The 27,588-nt window shown below is 39.1% G+C and overlaps 1 protein-coding gene across 13 annotated transcripts in view; it reads right to left on the bottom strand.

Moving 5' to 3' along the window:
- The window catches only part of LOC139480537 (receptor-type tyrosine-protein phosphatase delta-like), a 396,576-nt gene that overhangs the window by 14,683 nt on the left and 354,305 nt on the right, over positions 1–27,588 (bottom strand). For 11 of the 13 annotated variants that reach the window (XM_071263629.1, XM_071263627.1, XM_071263626.1 and 8 more), the window contains 14 exons: positions 20,244–20,344; positions 19,398–19,596; positions 17,185–17,196; positions 15,036–15,320; positions 12,462–12,770; positions 10,709–11,020; positions 10,312–10,599; positions 8,812–9,105; positions 5,374–5,661; positions 4,228–4,331; positions 3,345–3,558; positions 2,082–2,260; positions 1,186–1,374; positions 335–567 (listed from right to left, as the gene is read on the bottom strand). In XM_071263629.1, coding sequence (XP_071119730.1) covers positions 335–567; positions 1,186–1,374; positions 2,082–2,260; positions 3,345–3,558; positions 4,228–4,331; positions 5,374–5,661; positions 8,812–9,105; positions 10,312–10,599; positions 10,709–11,020; positions 12,462–12,770; positions 15,036–15,320; positions 17,185–17,196; positions 19,398–19,596; positions 20,244–20,344 — 3,007 coding nt within the window. The remainder of the gene's footprint in view (positions 1–334; positions 568–1,185; positions 1,375–2,081; positions 2,261–3,344; positions 3,559–4,227; positions 4,332–5,373; positions 5,662–8,811; positions 9,106–10,311; positions 10,600–10,708; positions 11,021–12,461; positions 12,771–15,035; positions 15,321–17,184; positions 17,197–19,397; positions 19,597–20,243; positions 20,345–27,588) is intronic. The other 2 variants (XM_071263638.1, XM_071263635.1) reach the window with 2 other exon arrangements.

The raw sequence follows: 27,588 nt of genomic DNA, 5'->3' as shown, positions 1-27,588 counted from the left end.
TGAGTTGTTTTTAACTCCTCTTTTAACTGTATTCCAGTTCTATCACGGCATGTCAGCTTAACGTGGGAGGAAAGCCTGAATTGATGCAGGTCTTAGACGTTTACCACTTTGGTGAAACCGATGAGCTAGGGTCTGGTGCTGACATACCTAGAAACATAATCGGGGCAAACCGGGATTCAAACCCACATATGTTTATGGCGTGCCCAGGGAATGCATCTCTGCTCAGCGGATTGTGGCGCCTTAGACGACTGGGCCACCCGTGCCCCCTTCACTTTGTTGTACTGCACATAGTGATATAAGGAAGGATTAACACACGACCAACCAATCCACTTACCGGAACATTAAAAAAGCAATGACGGCACAAACAAGAATTAGGAATACGCCTCCCCCGCAGGCGGGCGCAACGATCAATAATAGTCTGTTTGTCTCGTCATGTGCCGTAACGTCGTCCTGGGATGGTTTTGGGTTGTCGACTGTCTTCGGGTTAGTCGGTTGTACAACTGGTGTTTCACTGATACCGTTGCTGAGACTCAGAATCTCGGAATATTCACTTGATGTGTACAAGCGCTGAAAGGAGAAACATGTATGTATAAGCAGATGACATTCATTTCTCAAAGATGGTGTGGCTGTCAGATTTGAGCTCCAGTATTCATCTAAAGATAAAATCCTAGCATTCTTTCAATATAAATCTTTAGATAAAATCCCAGCATTTTTCCCGTATAAATCTTAAGATAAAATCCCAGCATTTTTTCCGTATAAATCTTAAGATAAAATCCCAGCATTCTTTCAGCATAAGTCGAAAGATAAAATCCTAACATTCTTTATTGTGGAGATTTCAGTTTCAGTGTCAGGACAGATTTTCACTGTGATCCTGTAACTATTTTCACTAGAATTTAATATCTAGCATTTTCTTGAGTTCATGTTTTGAAAAAGAGCATTTATTCAGAGATGATGAGACAAAGTTTGCAACTGCAATTATCTCCCCTTACCAATAACTGAACACAAGATAAAAAATAAGCACTTTTCAAATCTCTTTGACCTAGCTATCCACGGAAGTATCAATCTATCTACCCACCATCCGAGCAATGATCTGACCACATACACTAAACTTGAGCATATCTTTCCAAAAACGGTATTGTTTAATTAATGAGGGATCCCTTCAGTTGTGGATGAAGCTCAACTTACCGGATCAACGGAGTAGGCTCTCAAGAAGACCTTGTACTGGTCATCTTCATCAAGTCTACGGTTGAAGAACGCACCGTATTCCTGCCCATTGCCAAGATGGAAGTCTGGCGGAAGACTCCGGGAGTCGAATCGTGCTGCTATATAAGGATAAGAGGCGGGGTTTTCCACACTCTCTGTCTCCTTGGACAGCTGAAACATCAACACCAACCTTGTTAATTAACATCAATCCTCATTATAAACTTATTAATTAACATCAATCTTGTTATTAACACCAGTCTTGCTGTTATCATCAATAGTGGTTTGATGCAATTGCCTGGCTTATGACAGCCCATATATTAGAGTGAATGAGCTGGGTTTAACGCCGCTTTTAACAGTATTCCAGTTATATCATGTCATGTCAGCTTAATGTGGGAGGAAAGCCCGAAGTGATGCAGGTCTCAGACATTAACCACTTCGGTGAAACCAAACGAGCACGGGTATGGCTCTGACAATCCTAGAAACACAATCAGGGCGAACCGGGATTCAAACCCACAATCATAGGTTTCGGGCGTGCCCAAGGGACGCAAGTCTGCACAGCGAAAATCTACTTAATGCTCCATTATGAACATGACATGAACATCATCTAATGAAACGAGTGGTAGCCCTAGCTAAAATGACATTGTTTTAGAAAACACTGTCAACTCTAGCAAGCCTATACACTCAAGCACTGACCTGAGCAGGCTTGTCATGTCATTCTCTCAATATTCACAACACAACAACAACGTGTCAGACTCACAAACAAAATTGGACAAGGATTTCCTTGGTTTATAACAATTACTTCTTTTAACTTTCAGCTAACTTTGAAACAAAGGAAGTACAAAATAAAGACAATCAAATTCCATTTTAAACAGTCTTACCATTTCTAGCGTAAAATCCTGAGGGAGCTTGTGTATGTTGTGTTGATGTTGTTTCTGGGGAACAACTATCAGATGATAGTAACTGATTGGTCCATTTCTCTCTGATGCCCGAGACAACCGGAGAGTTATCTTCCCATGGGAAACCTTCACTACTTCTGGCCGATGCACACTAGGGGGAGCTGCAATCAGGGTTGTTCAAAAGTTCATTTGTGTTTTACACTGGACATTGCTAAATGTAGAAGTGTTAGGGCATGTCATAAAATTAAACAGTTTTGATTAACATGAAGGATTTAACAACAACAATAACAATAATAATAATAATAATAATGACGATGGTGATGAAGAGGATGATGATAATAATATTAAAAATAATAAAAAAGCTTTAGCACTAAACAATTATAATGTAATTCTCAATGTCTTATTATACAAAGTCAGCATGTCATGTTACACATTTAGACATTATTATGTGAAGATTTGTTGTGCATCATTTTATGACAAAATACAAACAAGCTATCAGACAGGTATTTTATTATTCATTGTCAATCTTTCAAAAAACAATAACTTCTCATGAAACAATTTCATTATTTATTCACACACAATTGATGACAAAACAAGATGGCCACCATCTCAGATCCATTTACAACTGCGGCACAAAACAAACAGATTCTCACTCATGTACATCATGGATTTCATTGGGTATACATTATTTGGCATAATTAGCACCCATCAGGTCAAAGGGGATCCTGCTCATGATGTTGGTGGGTGCATAATGATAAACTTTATTACCAGCAAAGAAATGGTTTACTGTTTTTTCCTACTTTTCATCAGTCTTCAGGGCTGATATTTTGAAGCCCAAGGTTAGTCAGAAATCAAAATTAGACCCTTGAAATTCACAAATATTCTGCTAAACAACGTGCAATGACAATCGTTTAATAGGGGTCTACGACTTATTATGGGTGGTTTTAAGAGAAAGGACACTTATTACATTAATTACAGTATATATATTCTCAAATATGTTCCTTTTTTACTAAAATTATCAAAATCCATGCACATATCATGAGACAATAAAGAAAACATTTAAATATCAACTTATGGTTGGACCAAATTGAATTCTTGAGGCTAGTCGATTATACACACCAGATTGTCAAAATTAGGGATTTAGGTTGAAGGAAGAATGTTTCCGATTCTTTTTGTATGCATGCTTGTCCATACAGTGAACATCAGCTAAATGCCCAGTGCTCCGTGGAGAAACAAGATGCCTACCTTCAATGAGAGTCTCCACGATAATATGCTGGTCCGGTCCGGCGTTGCCGTGCTGGAAGATGGCGCTGATGTTGAAGTCAAACTTCATCTTGGGCTGGAGGTTGGGCAGAGACCATGTGGTCATCTGGCCTGGGATGCGAACCTCCTCTCGAGCCTGGTAGATCTGTTTGATCACTCCATTCTCCCAGTAGTTCTTCACACCCTCATACCTCAGCTGGGAACAGATCAGCCGGGGTTAGTTCAAATGGCACAACCGATGGTTTTAGCAACCAATAAGAGGGGATAATTCTTTTTATTTATACCTTCTTTTTCGGGGTCTTTCATGGAAGTTTTCTTCATTATCATGTTTAATATTTCACATTGTTAGGTGCACATGATCACAAGCAGTAACAGTGAGTGAGTTGGGTTTAACACTGATCTTAACACTATTACAGTTATATTGCGGCGTGTCAGCTTAATGTGAGAGGAAAGCCCGAAGTGATGCAGGTTATGTGACATTTACCACTTCATTGAAACCAACGAGCACGGTTATGGTGCTGACAAACCTAGAAACTTTATCGGGGCGAACCAGGATTCAAACCCACAATCATAGGTTTCTGGCATGCATAAGGGATGCAACTCTGTACATTGCATCGCAGCGCCACCCGTGCCCCCAACAAGCAGTAAAGGCATTGCTACATTGTAGTGATGAATAACATTAGCAAAAGCCATTAAAACAGTGTTTATGTTTCATAAAAATAAAATCCAATAAAAGTATAATAGGAATTGCATCAACCAAACATTTCATGAATAATGTTTGTCAAGAAATAAAATTCTTCCTTGAATGTCACAGTACTATTTCAATACTTTTTAGTTAATTTCCTGGGTACATCACTCATCTTACCTGGTATGAATTGACGTTCGGCTTGACTGGTTTATCCCATGACAGCTTCACCATGTGTGGAGTACGCAAGGTGACACGGAAGTTCTGTACCACGTCCTGGCGGACTGAAACAGATTATAGCTGTCAGTGGGATTCTAGGGCAAGTTTTTTGCTTTGGTTTGTTTCTTTAATGCCACACTCAGCAATATTCCAGCTATATGACGGCGGTCTGTAATTAATCAAGCCTGGACCAGACAACCCAGTGATGAACATCATGAGCATCGATCCACGCAATTGGGATGTGATGTTTGATTGATGACCCAATCCTGTTAGTTGCCCATTACTAATAGCATAGTCACTGAAGATCTATTCTAACCAAGGTTTCTAGGTTTCTAGGGTGGGTGAATGACTTTAATGCCAGAATCAGCACTATTTCAGCCATATCAAGGTGGCCTGCAAATAACTGAGTCAAATCAGTGACTTAAACATGAATTTTCAAACTCTTAGCACCTGCAATGTTACTTGGGGCCATTCATATTCTTGCCTTCATATTTCAACAGAGATAAAAAATACTTTATATTTGGGTTCACCCATACTCTAAGCATTATCACAGAAGACCGGGACTTGAACCTAGGTCTTCAGTGTACACATCAGTTAACCACTGCTACTGTACACAACATGAATGGTCTCACGCAATGAACCGAACGCAGATCTGATCCCAGGTTTTTAGCACAAAGAATGATAGCATGAACCACTGTGCTACTGTACACAACATGAATGGTCTCACGCAATGAACCGAACGCAGATCTGATCCCAGGTTTTTAGCACAAAGAATGATAGCATGAACCACTGTGCTCTTGTAGACAAGACAATGTGTCTTACATAAATCATAAACTGTAGAACGGAACCCAGGAATTTAGCTTGAAGAGCGACACCACTCAAACGGATATGCCACGCTCAGATCTCTGACCACTCGTTTCAAAGACTTTAAAGTATGATTTTACACCGCTTTTAGCAATATTCCAACAATATCACGATGGGGGACACCAGAAATAGGCTTCACACATTGTACCCATGTCGGGAATCAAACCCAGGTCTTCGGCATGACGAGCGAACGCTTTAACCACTAGGCTACCCGACCGCCCCTCAAACACTTTAGAAACTCACATGGTGGTATGAAATCCGTGGTGACCATATCGGACAGATTTCCATAGCGATCATCAACCGAACGGGCTTTAATCCTGACCGCGTACACGGTGTGGGTTTCGAGCCCGGTAATCTCAGCCACAGTGTAGGGCCCTGTCTCCAGGGTCTGCCACACCTCCATGTCGGGGGTCGCGAACATGTTGTAGTAGATCTTGTAGCCTGCCACAGGAAAGTCTGGTTCGTCCCATGTCACCTCGATGATTGAGCTGGACGTGCGACGGATCTTGACATTCTTTGGCGCCGGGGGCACTGAATCAACGGAATTGATAAAATCAGAATTAGACCAAAACACAAAAGCAGACAATGTGGTAAAGGACATATTAAAAAATACTTTATATGATCACATTGGCAATATTAATAAACAATAACATTTTTTTCTAATTTTTGAAAACACCACCGATTTGAACCGGATTTAAAGTTTAATAAATCACTGACTTAACAATTTGAAAACAGTAAGTTTGGCAGAGAAGGAAAGAAAACAGAAAAGCATGTAAAAAACAACATTTACAATTTTTTGTTGGAGAAATAGTGCAAGAAAAAAGGGAAATTAAAAGACAACTGTTGTCTGATTCTTTCTACATCACTCGTTGAGTATCATCGACAAAATACAAACAAAGTGTTTAACTTGTACTACTTTATTACAAAACCAAGCTGCTTTGAACAGCCTGTTGCTGGCTTGCTCTTTTAGACTAGTGATGAACAGCATCTCATGGATTCAAGCAAAACACAGAAATAGGCGCAGTTGGCAGCACGAGACCAACACACTTGTCCACAGTGGTTCTACAGTAAAACAGTTTTGTGTCGGGCAAATATCCAGCCCTAAGATTGTCGAAGCTCCCATACTCAACACAAACTTCCGCAAATTACAAACTCGGGTATTCCACATGAGCAAACACCATACCTACTAGGCGACTAGGACAATGTGAAACTATTCATGTCAATCAGATATGTTTTTCTTTCTGTTTGTTATTAGCAAAGGCAATCAAGAAATTGACATATATAATGCAGTCACTATTTCAGAGACAATTGAGATTTATAAACGATACAGTTTTTACACGTAACAGATAATCTTGGATTTAAATAATAATAATATTATTTATGACAAAACTTGGAAAGGATATAGTTGATGTCTTGTTTAATAGACTTTAAATATGAATCAATATTATATTTATCACAAACAACCCGCATCATGTTTCGGTTTATGCAGTCTGTAAATAATTGAGTCTGGACCATCACTGATGGGGTCATATACACTCCCCTCCTTAAAAATTCATTAGAGAGGCCAAAATAAAATTTCAATAAGGCCTCCATGGCAGACTTTTGTATTCAAAATTGGTTTGATTTTTGTGAAAAACAAAATTGCTGTGACCAAAAAAGTTAAGCGACAGCTACAGGACAAGTTTATGATGGACAAAACTCCGCACCACAAGCTCACTCTAACTTTCCGTTCATGTGAGACAAAAGTGTAAAACAAGAACAGTAAACTCTGTGGTTCACATTTGTGATCCAGAATATCAGACTGTTAGCCATAGTTAATCCCAGGACAGTGCCACACTTAATACTTTGGTCAACACCTGAAAAATACTAAATCATTTCAAACTCCAATCATAAAGTTCTATGGCCTGTTGTTCCCTTTGCCTACATCATGACCTAATTTAGCCTTCGTGATTTGATGTTCAAATCTATAGAAACGTAATTGTTCTCTCTCCGATATTGAAACAACCTAGCAAATGTCCAAAATAAAAGAAATATTTGGGTAATTTATTTTTTTGCATTGATATTGACAAGAACATCATTGACGCATGTCCTTTCATCTTACAAAAATAATGACTTAATGTTTGCATTTGAACACATGGCAGTGATAGAAAGAAAGGGTGATGTACAATACAGTGGTCAGAGTGACATACAGGTTAGAGGGAAGGCAGATTGTTCTGAAAATAAGCTAGGAAAGAAGGAAGAATCTGTGAGTTGCAGAAAGTGAATAAGGTCTGTTAAAGGACAGCAACAGCATGTGGGACACAGAGTCATTGTGAACTTGAGACTGAAACAACCACACACTAACATGGACCAACCGCTGATGAGGGGGCACCTGTTTCACAGTACAGTGTCAGAAAGAAAGGGTGGGTGGTTCTCAGGTCCTTGAGGTTTGCTGATATAGTATTTGAATCTGGACACCCCATAAAGTCTTCTTCTTTTTTTTAACATTAGTGTTAGACAAGGACCAATACAACGATCAAGTATATATAGACATATTGTATATGTACAGATTATCACCACTCCTATAAAGCCCCGTATCATCCTAAGACACCCCCATCTGACCGAGGCTCCTAGGCACAAGACAATCTTATGGTCTATGTAAAAATTATCACCCACTGTTTTCCTATAAAGCCCCGTATCATCCTGAAACACCCCCATCTGACCGAGGCTCCTAGGCACAAGACAATCTTATGGTCTATGTAAAGATTATCACCCACTGTTTTCCTATAAAGCCCTGTATTACCCTGAAAAACCCCCTTCTAACCGAGGCTCCTAGGCACAAGACAATCTTATGGTCTATGTAGAGATTATCACCCACTGTTTTCCTATAAAGCCCTGTATCATCCTGAGACACCACCATCTGACCGAGGCTCCTATAGGCACAAGACAATCTTATGGTCAATGTAGAGATTATCACCCACTGTTTTCCTATAAAGCCCTGCATCATCCTGCGACACCCCCATCTGACTGAGGCTGCTAGGCACAAGAAGACAATGTTATGATTCTATTGTATACATATGGCTACAAGTCCAAAAACATTCCATCAGCTGATGTTATTATTTACACCAACCACTGGAGGAGATATTAGGGAGGAAATTATTCTTTGTTCCTACATTTGAAAACATACGGTGATACAACGTGTAAGATTGATTTGGGCAACAGAGGCTGAACGCCATCTCAACCAGAACTTTGGATCTATTGACCTAAGTATTGAGTTATGAGGAAATGAGTTAAGAATTCTATCAATCAATTTTTCAGCTGAACCACGGGGCTTGTTTTAATTAGGATCGATACCACAGCCTCAGTGAAATCCAAAATAAGAACTATTGAATACAAAAACTGTAAATAATTCATCATAGCATAATGTCAACTTATTGTCTCCCTATAATGATTACGTCTATTATCAGTGTTTAGAAATATAGGGGTACTTGGGTCTTCTGCTTGGGTATAAATCTAAGAACCCCCTAAACTTTCAGCTCTTAACATAAGGGTTATGACAAGGAGCCTGAACTTAAGTTTGAACACTGCATCACCTTATGATTGCCATGAGTTTCTGCATAAGGAGTTTCAGTTGGATGAGTGACTGGCACAGTAATGTCCTGATTGTTTCAGCCTTGTTAGTGAACACCATTGAATACTCACTATGCCCGAATGTGCGGAAATGCAGATTGTTGCTCCAAGGCCCAGACCCTTTGCTGGTGTATGCCTTGATCTTGAAGCGATAGTCTGTGTTCATCTCCAGGCCAGTGATGTCGACGTAGGTATCAGTGACGTTCAGGTCCTCCTCGTTGATGGGGTCCGACAGCTTGTGGTACGTAATCTGGTACATGACAATGTCCCCATTACGCAGAGCACGAGCTGGCAGATCCCAAGTGAGGTGGACACTGGTTTCGCTGATGCCAGTTGCCGTGAAGTTCTGAGGAGCACCTGCTGGAGCTGAAAGGATGAGTGAGTGAGTGAGTGAGTGAGTGAGTGAGTGAGTGAGTGAGTGAGTGAGTGAGTGAGTGAGTGAGCCAGCCAGCCAGCCAGCCAGCCAGCCAGCCTTATACTACTTCTATGAACAACTTTTCAACTTAAAGTGCTTTCGGGTTTAATCATGAGTACTGGGTTGCCTCCAAGAGTGAATGAGTGAGTTGGGTTTTACACCGTTTTTAAAGTTATCTCCAAGAAACTGTTTACTGATGTCATTATAAGTATATGAACATATTTTTACCACAGACAAATACTGATTGTAACCATTCCTATACATACTGGTACCTCAACTTGTACATGTCGCAACTCCTATACCTCGACTTGTACATGTCGCAACTCCTATACCTAGACTTGTACATGTCGTAACTCCTATACCTAGACTTGTACATGTCGCAACTCCTATACCTAGACTTGTACATGTCGTAACTCCTATACCTAAACTTCTACATGTCACAACTCCTATACCTGGACTTGTACATGTCGCAACCCCTATTCCTAGACTTGTACATGTCGCAACTCCTATACCTCGACCTGTACATGTCATAACTCCCATAGCTAGACTTGTACATATCGTAACTCCTATATCTAAACTTCTACATGTCGCAACTCCCATACCTCAACTTGTACATGTCGTAACTCCTATACCTCGACTTGAACATGTCATAACTCCTATACCTAGACTTGTACATGTCATAACTCCCATACCTAGACTTGTACATGTCGCAACTCCTATACCTAGACTTGTACATGTCACAATTCCTATACCTAGACTTGTACATGTCATAACTCCTATACCTAGACTTGTACATGTCATAACTCCCATACCTAGACTTGTACATGTCGCAACTCCAATACCTAGACTTGTACATGTCACAACTCCTATACCTCGACTTGAACATGTCATAACTCCTATACCTAGACTTGTACATGTCATAACTCCCATACCTAGACTTGTACATCTCGCAACTCCTATATCTAAACTTCTACATGTCGTAACTCCTATACCTAGACTTCTAGAAGGCATAACTTACAGGCTGATTCATAGACTTGAAGAATTACATGACTTTTATTTCTTCTGTACATGCTACTCTTGTACCTGTCAAAACTCCATTACATAAACCAGGATTTTGATCACTTTGTTAAAAGAGTACAGTTTCTGCAATGCATTACCTCCATCAGGTGTCTTGATGTTCTCAACAGCACGTTCCCCATAGTCAACATCATTCTTGGCCGACACTCTGAACTCATACGTGGTCCCTTTGTCAAGAGAGTAAGTCACAAAGGAATATTTCTCCGCAGGAAGAATCTTCTCTTCGTAACGCTCCCCAATACGACCCCATATGATCTTGTAATTTTCCACAGGACCATGAGTCACACGAGGTCGCTGCCATGTGACCTTGACCCTTGGAGGATCTTCTTGGATGAGGTCTACATGAAGATTCCTGGGTGGCGATGGCACTGAAAACAAACGCAAAAATTTAATCCTCGTTCACACATAAAATCAAATGTGATTGAAGAAGGAAGAAACTTTAAGCCAAAATGAACCGAAAAAATGACCTTCACCGACCTGCACCCTTGGTAGTGATGACCCTGGCCTTGCTCCGGATCCCGTCCCCCTTTCTTGTGTAGGCGGCAACCCGGATGTTGTATCGCGTGTCTGGTTCCAAGCCTGTTATAACTGCCTCGTGTTTCGTGCCATCAAACGTGTCATGAAAGCGGGCTTGTTTGCCCGGTATTGTTTCATCATTGCTGTCCACTTCATAGAAGTACACCTGGTAGCCTCTAATGATTCCATGGCGTTCAATGGGTTCACGCCACTCGACATAGATGGCGGTAGAGTTGATCGCTTCCACGCGAACTTTCCTCGGCTCGCCAGGAACTAGACAAAAATTTATCATTGTTCATGCAAATGGTTTTTTTTGCAAAATACACAACTAAACAAAGAAAATATGCTTTCAAAATTTCTGAAATAATCAAAAAGCTTTAGGATTAAAAAATTTAGAATTTCGATTCTCTGGACAGGCAGAATCAAAGTCCAGAGTTCATGCATGTCTTGATCAGAAATCAACGGAACAAACCAAAACTAGAGAACATGCTTTTTCTACTGAAATTCAAGATTATCAGTCAATAAGCTTGAGACTGAGTAAATAGATTAGAACGAAACCAGAAAAAACGAGACATGCTGATGAGAAATTATTTAAATATTTCGATATTAAAACGTGTTAATTGACATCTGGGGCTCTGTCACATTTAATTATTGGAAATTCAAATGTGAAATTTTCAAAGGTTAATGTATTATTGATAATTTTATATCAGATGAATAGGGAAAGCCATAATAAAATGGAGACAGGAATCATATCTACAGCATTCCACACAACAGATTGTATTTCATACTTGATGTGGTTTTGTGCTTCAAGGGTTGGGTCAGAAAATGTTAGTACTATCCTGGGACACTTGCGTATGAAAATTGGGAGCCTAGCAACTCAAAATATTTTTCATTCTTACAAATCAAAATAAATTTAACTAAGAATAAATTCAAACTTAATGTTCAACACAGAATCAAAATAAAGTGTTTTAGGTATGTTTATTATTAAATGCGGTATCATCAATTCAAATATTTCTCGAAGACGGTAAGTTTATTCGTTAGAAATTTGTAATCTTCGGCTCCTTTTCAAACGTGTCCGTAGATAAAAAGGCTGAAAGAGACGGAGTCATCAACAAAGATGGAACGACTTCCATGTTAAAAGACAGCAAGAAAAGACCACGAAACTTCACATCAAGTACGAAACATCGAACAAGAAAAAGCTGCATGCACAATTTACAGACAACAAGATCTAGAAGAAAGTACTTACAGTTAGCATTCAAGCTGTTAGTATGAACCGACACACGATCCTGATACTAAGTTCGGTTACCAGTCTCATGAACGAACTCGCTACACTTGGGACGTAGATATTTCTACTAAAGGATGCTACTGACAATTACACTCGGGTCAAGTCCATTAAATTGTTAGTTTCCATGGCAACAGTGATGAGTTACGGTGGACGGGAGGGGTTATTTTGATACGGAAATGAACATGGACACAATTTGACCTAGAATTAATTTGGAATTGTCAATTTTGACTACGATGACAATGAAGGCCAAGGATTGTCAGTACGAAGGGATGACGATGGCTTCAACCCAGTGTTATATATATAGGAGCACCCACTAATGCCCAAACGTCACCTAGGTGATTAGAACTCAACAAACAAACTGCCACCCAAACAAGAGACCGGTTAACTTGTGAATTAAACAGCAAAGGGAGGCGACTCTTGTGTACGTACCATCCTCTTCTGTCTCCACAATGATTGGCTGAGATGGAGGCCCATCACCCACTGCTGTGTGGGACACAACCCAAATTTTGTATTTGGTCGCTGTTTTGAGATCCTTGAGGGTATAAGACTTAGTGTCACCGTTAACTTTGGCGACCATAGCATCACTGTCGTTCTTAGCATCGGCAATTTCCACATAATAAATCTTATACCCAGCAAGGTCGCCATTTTGTTTGTCAGCACTGGGAGGGTCCCAAGAAACTGTGATTCGGTGGGCGTCAAGGATTCGGCCACTAACTGCCTTCGGTGGGGCCTCAGGGACTGTATGATTAGGTAAAGGGGGTGAAAAACAAAGTAAATAATCGAAATAAAACTAAAACATGTTCATGCAGTGTTGACAAGATGGCAGGTATGCCTTTCATGCAGTCTCATCATACTTGGAGTCTTGTTACTAGCTACAGAGTTATTGCATCTGCGAGCATGACACAGAGCAGCCATCTTGGTTTTGATCGGGCAGTCAGCATCAGGATGGGATTATAGTATCCCTTACTGTTTCCCATGCATAAGGTTATGGTCATGATAATTTGTGCTATTGTAACTGAAACAAATTCAACAAAATTCAAATCATCAATTTCTTTTCTCTACCTTAACTCAAAATAAACTAATTGGGGCGTGGTGTGGGCAGGATCTCCCTAAATCATGATATAGTTGTCAAATTACTTGAGACTTCAGTTCATAAAATAGAAACTGAAATGGAGGTAGGGATTGCATTAAGATATATTCCAACAACTTCATGTCAGATAGTCCCACAGAACAGGATTCACATATCTATGTTGGGATCTGTCAAAATGCTACCTGAACATATTTCTCCGTTATGAATGAATTTATATGAATATTGTCAACATTTTGTGGTATATCAAAAGTATTTACAATAATCCAAGATGGCAGACATGAAATGCCTAAGAATTTCACTCTCCTATTTTAGGGAATGAAATATTAAATGCTTTCCTCGAGACAGTTGAGATGCATTGAGAGTTGAGATGCATTGAGAGACTTGAGATGCATAGTGAGAGTTGAGATGCATTGAGAATTGAGATGGAGAGAAGCTCCTTGCACGTCCAGGATGACACAAGTCAACCGGTGTTTTGACATTCCGGGCTATGAATTATCATGCATGAGTGAGTGAGGGTTTTATATTGCCTCAGCAGTGGAAACCAGCAATGGACACAAATTATAATGTTGGGAATCAAACCAGGCCTTGGTTTTTGTTTGTTTGTTGTTTAATGCTGCACTTAGCAATATTCCAGCTTCATGACGGCAGTCTATATATAATCGAGTCCGGACCCGACAATCCGGTGACTGATATCATGAGCATTGATCTACGCAAATGGGATATGATGACATGCATCAACCAACAGCACTGTAGTTTGTATATGAACTACAGCTAATTAGATTTCATGAATACTTTTGATACTGCCCTGTAGTTTGTATATGAAACTAGAGCCAATTGTTGGACCATGATTTTGGGCCGTGGTGACTTAAACGGAAAATCAATTCCACGAAATGGAGATCCTGCACACACTACAAACGTGTGAAAAAATCATGTTTACCTAAACCTTGACCTAAATACTCTCGAACTAAACTGCCCATGTCTTGCACTCATCAAACGTTTTTGGTTGAGAATTTCAAGTGAAGAATTCAGAGTGGTGCTATCTCTCAACACGTGCAGTTTGCTAAGTATCAACACATGATTGGTGAATGGAAGAACAAACAGAAACAATGTTGATGTGCATAAACGTAAGGGAACAATCTCTAGGATCTTATATTTCGATCCGTGACCTTTCTCTATGCTAATCTCACTTACCTTAAATCTAGTCCCTTAATATATAACACATCACAATCAATCTGGACTAAACTTGGTATGTGAGCTTTGATCCATTGAATATCTACAACAGCTATTCTCACTGTATAGTGTTCACAACAACAACATCGAGTGGGTATGGATCTCATTTCTAAACAGTATATACACTCTAAATATATACACCAAACAAATGAATTTCAGGGATCAGGATACATAATAATATAACCAATGATGCTACCAAAAACTATAATCCTTAAACTAGTCTTACTTTATGCACAGAAACATTTTTTCTTCATAATAAATATTACCTGTTCCTGTATTACGTTGTCATCTGTTGCTAACGGCAATTTAATTTCTTGATATCTTATGACAATTACGAAAAACATTATTTCTTAATATTGGAAGATTTTAAAAGAAGAAATGTCAAGATCAGGTTCATTATGATTTGAAAATCAAATGATCTTAATCAAGTTCCTGAATCAAATATTGCATAATTTACTTCTGTTCACTTACCTTTGACCAAGATCCCGTGAGCTCTTTCATCATAAAATCAAACACAAAAATCTCGCAAAGTACTGCACTACAACAGTTAACTTAACACAGTGGCTTGGAAAAAAGAACTGATTACAATGGGACCACTGCCACAGACAATACTTATATATGGGCCACAAAAAACTTATCAACAATACTGCAACAGTTACTACAACCACTGCGGAAAAACTCACTGAATTGTTTCGTCTTTGCTTGTATCGTGGGCGTCTTGGGTCCCTCGCCTCTTTTTGACTTGGCGGACACTTGGATATGATACACAGTGTCTGGGGTCAAGTCTGTCAGGCGGAATTTTGCGACAGGCGGGTTGATACTCAAGCGGACATTTTGGCGGAAATGTGAGTCATTGTAATAAAGTTCGTAACTGTCGATGGAATCTGCTTCCTGGGGAGGATCCCACACAACATCGATCTCATTCGCAGAAATGGGGTCAGCATGAAGGTTGAGAGGTTGATAAGGCACTATAAAAGATTCAAACATACATAATGTACGCAAACGACAAAACGCGCTAAAATCTGCAAAACAAGGTTGGCATCATTATTCTACAATACAATTTTGCGATCGTTAACAGCTTTGCGGCATGATTGCAATTTTGTCTTTTATTTGCGCAAATATCCGAAATATTTTGGGAGGTTTGCTAAATTATGCCCATAACATAATTTCGACCTATGGTTGGTTGCATATGCGCTTTGTGCACACAGATCTATTGAAGCAGAAAGCATGTCGGCATCGCGCACAGTTGTACAACTGATGCACATGGTGTTGCATGGGGAGTGCGCAATGGCTCTGTTGAATTCATAGCATAAACACAGGAAAAGTTGCATTTTCAAAGTCTCTTCCACAGTTACCATTAAGTGTGAGACAATTGAATATACTCATGTCTGGTATAACCATTTCAATTTGGTATGTAATGTTCCAGTCAGTGACCTATCTAAAACTTGTATTTTGAATTTTCAGTGCTACATCTTTGGGCATTCATCCTAAACAACACAAATGAACATAAATCCTTATTTTCTGTCAAAATAAAAATATCACACATCACAGATTAAAGTTCCACATCTATGTAAGTAGAGACAGAAGAACGTTACAATATCAGATGGTGTATGATATCAAACTTATCCAAACAAAAGCCCATGAAATGTACGGAATTATTATTTATCAAATTTCATGTTCAACTGAAAAGAACCCCTTTGCATGCAAAATCATATCTCGTATATTTCCATGACAACATGCCTTTGTTGTCATAAATCTTAAAATCAAAACTTCGCTTTTTCGAAATAGGACAAGACTTTATTAGGAATGTCAGCATGCATAAATAAGATGTATTTTTTTATGAACAAATTTCTTTCAGAATGAATAAATCACAAAAATATTTTGAAAATACATTTTGAGGAAAGTTGATTCATGCTTGAGAGCAGACAAAGCATGTATATGTAAGATATCTATCATGCTGATCTTATTTAATAAATATTCCCTTTGTAACATATTCTCAAGGTCATACTCAAGGTACATTGATTCATAACGGTTTCTGAAATAAAATGAACGTGCTGACTTATTTACTTCAAAGAATTACAAACTTGAAAGCTTTTGTGGCCCATGTGTGTCTAGGCAGCCATGCATTAGATAATCTAAGGTATCGTGTCCTACACGTGTGTTTGGTTGTGTGATGAGCAGGCATTCCCAAATAGTGTGTTCATATCTAAAGGCTGTATGCAGATTGGTCTCCATTCCTTTCTCGTGATATCTATCTGTGACTAGCAACATTCAGTGGTGTGACCTTCTTTGAAAATTTGACATTTGTGTTTTCATTCCATGTGAATGTCTAGCTGTGAGTCAGTTTCTGGCTACTTTGGATGCGCATTAGCCATGAAGAGTGACAGATCAGAAATAGGTCCCCGCACCATGTTCGCTTTAACCTCGATCCACCAATATCAGAATGCTAAAACACGCAGTGTTTGGGTGGAAAGGGATTAAAATGACGCATAAGTTGGATTGGGGTGTCATGTGACAGGACAGTGTGGAATTCTTCAAACTTGAAAAGAAAAAAAATATGGAATGAATGATTAACAGTCTCCCGCGATACTTAATCAAGAAGTCTGTCAGTCATAGAGTTATCCCACTTGTGTCAAAAGATTATTTGAAATTTGAATAAAGGAGACAGCGACAACTGTCAAAATACAGAAGTTTCAGATCTGGTGAAGGTAAAAATTAGCAAAAATCCATTCAGTGGTGGAATTTTGTTTCAATTTTTTATTTAATTTTTGCAGACATATATAAGTCAATCGCGGGAGATTGTTGAAGTGAATGAAAGGGTATAACCCTCACCTGGCAGCCCAGCTGTAGAGGTTGGAGGAAAAGAAATATTAAATTGGATTATTAGTTGCAGGAAGGATGATACAATGGCTACAATGTACACATATAATGACTTGTGACAATTGTTAGGCAAAGGATTCTTCTAAATATATGCGCGCTTGCAGCCAGCGCTTACTCCTGGAGTAAAATCAGATAGGTAAGGAGACGGCTATTGCTGGTAAAATATAACATGCATATGTTTTAATAAATATATCGCTCAGTTAGCTTTGTCATGTCAACGATGCGCAGTTGCTTCAGCAGTTAATTTGCTGTGAAAGGTGCAAATATTGTTACCTAGTCTTAATCTACAGCAAGCAATATTAACCTGCCAGAAGCATTTTCCTTTGAAATATTACTACAAATTGCTACAGCTTACTGGAAATGTGAAAAAAGAGCAAAAATAACAATTGCAGAAAAACTTTAAAAACATTGACTACAGAGGTATATCCAGTCATATACGGGTGCAATGTCACAGTGAAAAAGGAGAGAAAAAAGTGAAATTGGGTGAAAATTGGTCCTAAAGTCATTCGATTGCAAAGTGCGCAACCCTACCTTGTTAACACTGACAATCAACGCAAACATCATATTGACTACAAATATACGCAGCACACAATCGCGCTAACATGAAAAATAGCAAATATTGACGGACTGACGGACATATATATATGTATATATATAGACAGCCAGAGTATACATAGAAGAGCATACAGCATGCGAGCCAGCGCACTGCGGACGTGGGCGGGCGCAAAGGTCACTTGTACAGGTCAAAGGTCACATTGAGTAAAAAAAGGGAGAAAACATCAAGCGGTCTTCGGGACGAAGACTTAGAGATGTCACTCGATGCATCTGATAGATAACTAACACATCGATAAGAAAAAATACTTCGATAGATTCGCAGACATGCAATCCAAGTCGGACAGAGTATCTCAAAAACTGTAGAAGACGCATGGTAGTGTTTCCCTACATAGGTACGTTAGAATACCTCATTCTTGTCTTCTCCGAACTTACCATCAAATATGGGCGCTGCAATGACATGAAATAGTCAACCAAACAATTCAACACTTGGCCTTCACACTCGCTTAATATATGTTTTCGGCAATTTATTCGCTTGCAAATTCCACTGCGTGGAAGGGCCAGAAACGCACAGAAAAGAAATTAAGGGAACGAAAGAAAAGTAAACAAGGCCGTGTGATAAAAATAAAATGGAGACTCTTGGAAATATGTGAGAATAGAATCAATGTGTATACAAAATTAATGTCTTCTCACCAAAGAATTACTGAATGAAAATTAAAAAAGTTTGTCATGTAACAAAACAATCAGAAAGTCATAAATATTAAATCTAAAATCATATGTTAACTTGTCAATTCATAATTCAAACAAATTTAATGTTTAATAATATCAGACAAATAATGGAAAAGTCGGACAAAGAAAGTGAGAAAAGTTGAAAGAAATGTCGGGATGCCAACTGAAACAGCGCATATGCAGGGGCTTGTTTAGAAAGGGGCAGCCAAAAACTTAAACTTGAGGGCAGGGGTCAAATCGCTCGCCATATAAACATTCCGGTTTCTCTAACCATGACCTTGTCATGAAACTATGTCATGCAGAACCACTACATAATGCATTGTGGTATATATCACAGAAACAAATCAAACTCTCCCAAAAGGCTTCAGAAAAAGTAACCAAAATAAAAGCATGCATATAATTTAAACGCATTTTCGCATTGTCATCAAACTCGTATATATTTCAGAATGTAATTTGTACTATATATGTACATAGAAGGCGGGAAAACAAAAACACAATCGGTTCTCAGGCTATTGTTTGTTTTTTTATAAAACTGGTGCAGGCACGGCCTCTTTTTGGCACTGTGTGAAAAAAGGTTCTACCCAAGTGTTAGAATGTTGCCTTATGTTAATCGACAAGCAGAACAAAATGCTGTCATGCGGGTAGCTTTACTGCTGCAGGTGACGCCTGAGAACCATGGATTTCTTTTTTCGGCCTTTAACATGCATGGGATTGTTGAGTTCATGCTAGGGAATAGGGATCACTATAATGCACAAATATAACTTGCTGAGTTGCAGGTCACATCAGCATACGTATGTCATGTTGATGGTCTAAGCATCCTGAAATCCAAATGAAAATAAGCGAAACATGCCTGACGGGCGCGGTCAAAGGGAGACGACTCTTACCTCCTTGTGTTGTCAACACTTGAATAGGGTGTGACATGGGTCCCTGGCCGATTCCAGAGAAAGCTAAAGCACTTAAAGTGTATGTTTTATTGGGTTCTAGTCCACTGATGGTAGTCAGTTTATTGTCATTTGTAACTTCCTGCACATCCCAAAAGAAGATTGGCTTCTGTGGTAGTAAAGTGTAGAACACTTTGTAACCCTGGAAAACAAATACATACATTAGAGAGTGTTTGTTTGTTGTTTAATGCCGCACTCAGCAATATTTCAGCTATATGACGGCGGTCTGTACATAATCAAGTCTGGACCAGGCAATCCAGTGACTGATATCATGAGCATTGATCCACGCAATTGGGATACGATGACAGGCATCAACCAAGTCAGCGAGCCTGTTAGTCGCCTCTTACGGCAAGTATGGGTTGCTGATGACCTATTCTAACCTGGATCTTCATCAGTCACAAGAGTGAGTGAGCTGGTGAATGGGGTTAATGAAGGAATAAATTGTGTTGCAGTCAAGCCCAATATCATATGCAATACAACCTCTGTATATCTTGGTCATTAAACATCCGCTTCACATGGATCTTTCGATTGATAAGCTAACATTTTAACCACCTGACTATCTTCTTCCATTTCTACAAAGATATCTTAGCCCAGAGACAAAGTCTTTGTTAATGAATAATTGAACAGTTATAATTCCAACATTCCAGAACAATGGCCTCAGTCCATAAATCCAGTTTTACATGATTAATAAGGTAATATTAATGATAAAACATATTCAAATAATGGGCACAAAAAGTACACATTTTATATATGGTGATAAACGTCTTAACACCATGGCAGAGAGAGTACCTGAATAATTCCATTGGGTATTTCTGGTTCATTCCAAGACACAACAATGGTTGTGGAGCTGGCAGCTCGCGCCCGGACGTTACGGGGAGGACTCCCAGGAGCTGAAGACACAAGAAGTAAACAATAAGTACATATTCCCCTTCATCTTATATAGCATCCATATGCAATATGTTATCTTGAACAATGTTGCAGACACCTCAATGCAAGACAACAGATGCATATGTGAATATATAGATATACAACATGCTGTACGATGTATCTAGCTTTCCTTCACATTCACATACTTTAATAACTTGTCAACACCTCAAACCTAAGGGTATTTTATAACCAAAAATACACATAACTCTTTGTAAAATCAGAACAAAATACTATATAACTTGAAAACAACTGGCCTAACACTATAACTCACAATAATATGTTCACTTTAAACACAAATAAATTAGAACCAATAGAAATTATATTTAAAAATCAGGACTGATTAGTGTTTTAATCTGTAAAACTAGGACATAATGTTTATAATTAAACATCAACAAACATCTGAGGCAAAAAACAACTGTGTTGGACAACACACACACAGATGTGGAACATCTAGAAAAAAAAAAAATCAGTACAAATAAACACAGTGAAGAAAAATTAAACACAAATGTTGTGACATCTTACATTTTACCCACTTATTAGCCTATTCAAATCAAACAAAGCAACAAAATGACATTTGCATAAACATAAAAAAAATCGATCTTATGGAACTTTTGTTGAAATAAATCAGAATTCTAATTTCAAAACTCAACCAAACAATTGCCCAACATTCAACTATAGATTACCCTGATGAATGGAGATACAACTGCTTAGAAAAATGAGATCCTCAGAACACAAATGGCATCGGTTATGGAACCCTTCGGCAATGTCTGCTAATTAATCATGTGGCGGCATTCACAAATTAATCCTGTAAACTTCCTAATTCATAGTATCCTTGAATATGTCCTTATACTGGATTGTGTCTTCGGATTGTGTTTCCCCACGATGCAGCCTGATGCCACACACATAGTTCACTGCAAGGGTTGCACACAGACCTGTGAGCCTGTCCCAGTGTTATTTGCAGTAGATTGCCAGTTATATAATTAAAACTGGATGTTTTTAAATTTCAGTATACAGCGCATGCCCATGCTGTTCTGGAGTACATTTGAACTCAACAAGGAGAGATTACAAGCAATTTCTTCACACAATGGAAATGTTCAGTCGACAGATAATGAAGAATTTTCCTAAGTTGATGTTCGAGGGAAATTCAAATTCATATATTTGTACTAATCTTGTTCTACTGACTGTAGAACAGCTTATTGTGGTCAGTGAAGTAATACTGAAAAAGGTCTTATAATAGTCAAAAGAATTGATGAGTAGTAAGGGTGTAATTCAAGGTCTTTTCACGTTATTTGTTGTCTAAACCAATCAAATACTATCATACTGTTTGGAAATAATTTAACACAACTTGATTAAACAGAAGCGGTGAGGTGAAATTGGGTTTAACATCGCGCCCATGATTATTGCAGTTATAGAGCGACGCACATGCATGTGTGTATGTGTGGCTGCTTGTACTAGTCCGGACTGATGCCGATTTATAGTGCTAGCTCACTGAGATACAATGCCGCAGTTTAACATGAATATCCCACTCAGACACAGTATACTGACTCCGAGCCAACCAGTCTTTGTTTTGGCCCCTTAATGCCGAGCACCAGACAGTGTAACAACAAGTACTTTTAACGTCTCTAGGTATGACGTGGCCTGGGATCGAACCCCGGACCTTCCGCTCTCTAGGCGGATGCTCTACCACTACACCACGGAGGCGGTATTCAACAGAAGAGGAGAATGCATTACTTGAGAGAGGGTTTGAGCCTGAAGTTTGGAGATGTATCTTATCTACACAGTAGGAGATTGTCCTGATGCATTCAGTGTGCGATCAGCAGGCGATATTCCTTGTTTACAAGATATGCGACAGACTGCATGTTAAGCAAATCCTGAACATAATCATCTGTCTAGGCTGGGAAAGATAACAGCACTTACTGTTGGGTTTCCATATAATTACAGCCTATTACACTAAGTCCTCTCATCGCTGGGAATACATAATGTAATGACGGGTTATCTCTGCCGATCAGCCACCCACTGCCACAAGACTCATCAATACTCTACTCGGAGACACATCCCGACACACCTTACCACTGCCACAAGCTGGATCAATCCAAACACCTTCTGACACAGACCACGCCTTACCACGGCCACAAGACTCATAAATCAAAACACATCCCGCGACACAGACCACGCCATACCACTTCTTTGTGTGTTTTATAGAATTTCAAACCATGGCGTCAACTCAATCCATGTCCTGCATCTTTTTCTGGAGACTTTACTAGGCTGGGACATAGGTAATTCTACCTGACTCTAGCTTCAGACTAGATGCTAATGTTGCCGATAGGAAAGTGTGATAGATAAGTGCATCCTGAGATAACAGCAAACCTCAAGAACTATCAATTTCTAACAATGAACTCACTACAACTCTTGTTCTGTGTTTTAATTGCCTAATATTCACTTTGCGTAACTTTTAATCTCTTGTGTATAGTATTGGTTTATGTGCAACAAACTAGCATGTGCTGGACCACAAATCCTTGACCAGAAATAGCCTGCAACATGCAGACCCATACCTGCGAGGTAAATGGCTGCTGTGTTGAAGATTGGTGAGAATCAGGGGACTGGGGAGAATCACATCCGTGCACCAACCACACAGACAGGCACATACCACACTTCCTGCATCTTGATGGGAAAACATTTACACACATGTCCGAGTGGTCACTGACTTATCTCAGTGGTCAGTGGCTGGCCAACAGATTTCCGCCTACCGGGCATGTTGGACCAAGTCTGGTACAGAGGAAATGGCCCTATCTGACAAAAGATAGCCTTTCCAGGCTATTTGAATACCAGACACCCCATCAAAAATAGGAACATTTGCGATGGGAGTGACTTAGAGATTGGAAAGAGTTCAAGTCAATTATCTCAGCATCAGGTCTGTGTCAATGAGAGGTGGGTTAGCCAAGTGGTCAAAGTGTTTGCTCATCATGATGAAGACCTGGTTCAAATCCCACATGGAACACTTTGATGCCCTTTCTTGGTGTTCCCACCTTGAAAACAATTGGTGTATCGTGTACTCGTTCAGCTCCACCACTGGGTACAAACTCCATGACACAGCCAGGTCCAGCTTAGCAGGCATTCGTTAACATCAGCCAGTAAGATTACATCACAAACCACAGGATGCATAGGCAAGAATCAAACCACCTCCTATGACGCCCAATCAGCCATTCCGCAAAGTGATCTATCTCAGCGCTAAGATGATAGTAACTCCCATACTTGAACACAGACTTATGATAGTCGTAGCGCTAAGATTGCCAGCTAGGTCACGATGTAGCCACTCATTTTCTTCTTGCGAGAGAGGGTAGAGAAGTGTTGATGCTGCCGAGTAAGATTAGGATGGTCTGAGGCACTGCATCTCTCATGACTGATATCATACACACAGCAGGAAGCTGACATATTGAAGGTCAGTACCGAAATCTGAACCTCAACTTATCTGTGATATACGAGTTCTTTATAACATCATTTTTCACATCAAAGGTCTATAACATGCTAAACATATTCCACATCTCGCGGAACTACACCTGCCAACAAGACAAAAAGGCAACTACAGAAATGTTCCATATCTATAAACAAAATCTTGAAGCGTTACTTCCATCAACTTTAACTGAACCATTTATTACCATTAAAAAATGCACATCTTTCCCATTTAGCTATCAGCAGGTAACTCAGTGAAGATTTCATCATGAAAACTTGGCATTCAAAACCAAGACAACAAACACAAAGTTTTGTTTGTTTGTTGTTTAACACCGCGCTCAGGAATATTCCAGCTTTGACGGCAGTCTGGACCAGACAATCCAGTGATTGACATCATGAGCATCGATCCAGGCAATTGGGATACAATGACATGCATCAACTAAGTCAGCGAGCCTGACCACCCATGCTTGTTAGTAGCCTCTTACAACAAGCATAGTCACCTTTTACGACAAGCATGGGTTGCTGAAGACCTATTCTACCCCAGATCTTCACGGGTCCAAAAAGTAAGTGTAACTTCAGCATTATTCACACTACATTATAATGTGAAACTGGCTTTTGTTTGGTACAGTACCATTTCAGAATGCTTGTTTTTAATCCCAAAATATGTACATTCTACCCATCTTATCAACGAGTTAGGTTTCACCAAACTAGGTGTTAATAGGTATCAACAGAAAACTGCTGTATTTATCAGTGAAATGCGCTTTAAGTATCATGGCTTTCCCTGGTGAATCTGTTACAAGCAACACAAGTCAAAACAAATCAGCAGTTTCCTCACACAGCAGTTGTCTATCAGCAATACTGGCCCTCTAATGGCCGCATTGAACATGTGCTGGGCTGATTAAACGCAATCTTTTACAACCAAACACATTTCAGTCGCTGATCATCACATTTCAAAGTGATAATTAGGACACATTTGTCCTTGCTTGTCTTTCTGAACCTGCAACTCTAGATACAACTACCTTCCTATGTAGCTGGCAATATGGAAATGAGGTTTTAAAACATGAGAAAATCAGATTGAATTTCAAGAATATTAACCATGGAGACTTGAATCCTACTTCTCTTTTACCCAGTTGTGACACTGTTATTAGCATGACACTGAACTCAAAGATATGGGGTAGCACAATAGTTAGTGTTCAGGCTTATGAAGAATGGCTATGTTTCATTCCCAAAAGTGTATGCCATTCTTTGAAACAATCAGTTGTTTTCAATAAGTGCTCATGCCTGACGAATCATGTCAACTTCTCGACAGATAATATGACAATGTTAGGATCATCACTATAGAAACCTTAGCACTGTATCTGACAATGCTCTACTGCCCACCTATTCTATGTTGTCTCTACTAAATGTCTTATTGAAAAAGGTTCACACTTTAAACAGTCAATACTTAATGAAATATTACGTTTTATGTAAATAATACCTTTGAAATCAACTGCATCCTTGGCACGAAAGAAAGGCACGTGGCAGCAATGGAATCCTCCATGAATCATTTACTTCAAGTCATTATTTGCTGGAAACTGTCTTTGATACCATCGCTTTACAAAGCATGATGGGTAACAAAGATTCAGGATGTTATCTAAAGACAAGGATAGTCCAAGAACCATACCATTGAAGTTCAATGCATAGTTTGCCTGGAGTTCAAAATAAGTTTATTTTTTCCTTTTATATCCAAAACACAAATAAACAGAGAGAGAAGAGCCTGGTAGACCTCTGAAGAAGCCAGCAAACTGTATGGGAAATGGAGATAGGAAAATAAACTGAAAACAGCCCCAAACCTGAACGCTGGATTAGGGCCATGGGTAAAACATATGGCTGGCATCAACACAAGACAGCAATACTACAAGGATAAAGTCTTGTACACTTAGAATATTGTCAGAACCAGCAATTCCAAAATGGATGGCTGTCAAACCTGGAATCTCTTGGACTCACAACTAATTGCCATGTATTGATTTTCACCTTGACTGGCACAAACTTAATTAGCCTGAAATAAATATAATATAACATCCTGATTGAAAATTTTACCTTCAGGCATAAAATGAATTCTACTCCAGTACGTCCAGTTATCTTTGGAATTGTGTATCACCTGGTTTTAATGCATGGAACCTAGGCCAAAACTAATCATTAGATTTCCATGACTGCTTCACTGACTTCAAATTCCCCACCTAAGTTCCATTTTATTGCCCATTTTGATCAAGGTATGAATAACCCCACGGTGTAGAATACATATTCAGGAGGCTATGTCATCTTTTTCTATTTTCCTGAAATTATCTCTTAAAATCCCTTCAAGAGTTCACGAGGTGCCTTCACCACACAACGATTGTAAGTGATAATTTAAAAAAATATTAAAAAAATTGATGATTAATTCATTATGGACATATATAATGCATAGCACCATTTTTACCACATACAACCAAAATTTAGATAAAATAACATTAGCAGTGAAATAAATATTCATTTACTCTTTCAAAAATGTTTTTTTTACACTGTGACCAACCTCTTTCATTTGTTAAGACTTTTTCATGATAAAGATCATTATCAAATATTGAGTTTAATAATACATAATTATACAGCCAACAGCACAACTGGCAACCTGGTTAGCAATTGTAAAGCAATAGCTTCTTTCCCTCTCACTGCTTTTGAGAATAACGTCATGAATGCAAACAATGTTGTTCCTCCCCTGCAATAATGATAAGAAAAACAAGATGTCCCATCACCATCCATAACACCATGATCTCACTGACTGAGTAATTGCTCCTCAGAATGACAACATGTCATCCCAGCGAGGTGTTTGGGAACAACCTATTGCTGGCACTGTGAAGATAAGGACGCCATGCATTGTAGACAGGGAAACATCTAGGACAGAGTTTGATTATTATTGAAGATCAGTTCAGGTTGTTTCAAGTCGATAATACAATTACACAAAAACATCCTGCTACTTCTGTTCTTTAGGGTTAGTTGATATTGAGAACCAACATTTTTACCCGACCCAAATGTTTGTCATTTTAAGAGTAACAGCTCTGGAAATGTGTCATGATGGTCTTTATGGGTCTTTGTAAAAGCAGCATGTTTCCATCCTGGTCTAACTGTGTTCCATTATAATAAGACCGCCATCATATAGCTGGAATATTGCTGAGTGCAGCGTTAAACAACAAACCAACCAACCAACCATTATAACAAGAATGAGTGAGTGAGTATGGTTTTACGCCGTTGTTAGTGATATTCCAGCAATATGATGGCTGGGGACACTAGAAATGGGCTCCACACATTGTACCCATGTCAGGAATCGAACCCAGGTCTTCGGCGTGACGAGCGAGTGCTTTAACCACGAGGCTACCCGACCGCCCCCATTATAATCAGAGGGTACTTGGTATCTGTATAACTCGCACTCACTTACCACAACTTCAACAAGAGAGATTAAAAAAATAGTTACCCATATGACTTCAAACAACTGATGCCAACTAATTTCCGTCTAAAATTGACATTAATTTAATAATTTACACCACTTTTCATCATTGAAGCATATCAGACAGTGTCATAATGCATATTCTCTGGTGAACGCATCCAAACACAACCATCTCAACCTGGCAAAGGAACATATAAGGTTGCACTCAGGGACATGGCCAACATGCTGGTGTTCTCAGTGGGAGGAGTCTCATTACTTCATGACATGGTAAAAAATATCAGCACTATGGAAACAGCT

This window comes from Haliotis cracherodii, unplaced genomic scaffold (genome assembly GCF_022045235.1).
Source record: "Haliotis cracherodii isolate W230 unplaced genomic scaffold, xgHalCrac1.p SCAF_4, whole genome shotgun sequence".
Taxonomy (NCBI): domain Eukaryota; kingdom Metazoa; phylum Mollusca; class Gastropoda; order Lepetellida; family Haliotidae; genus Haliotis; species Haliotis cracherodii.
Note: the sequence above shows the minus strand (reverse complement) of the source record. Positions and strands in the feature narration are given on the sequence as shown.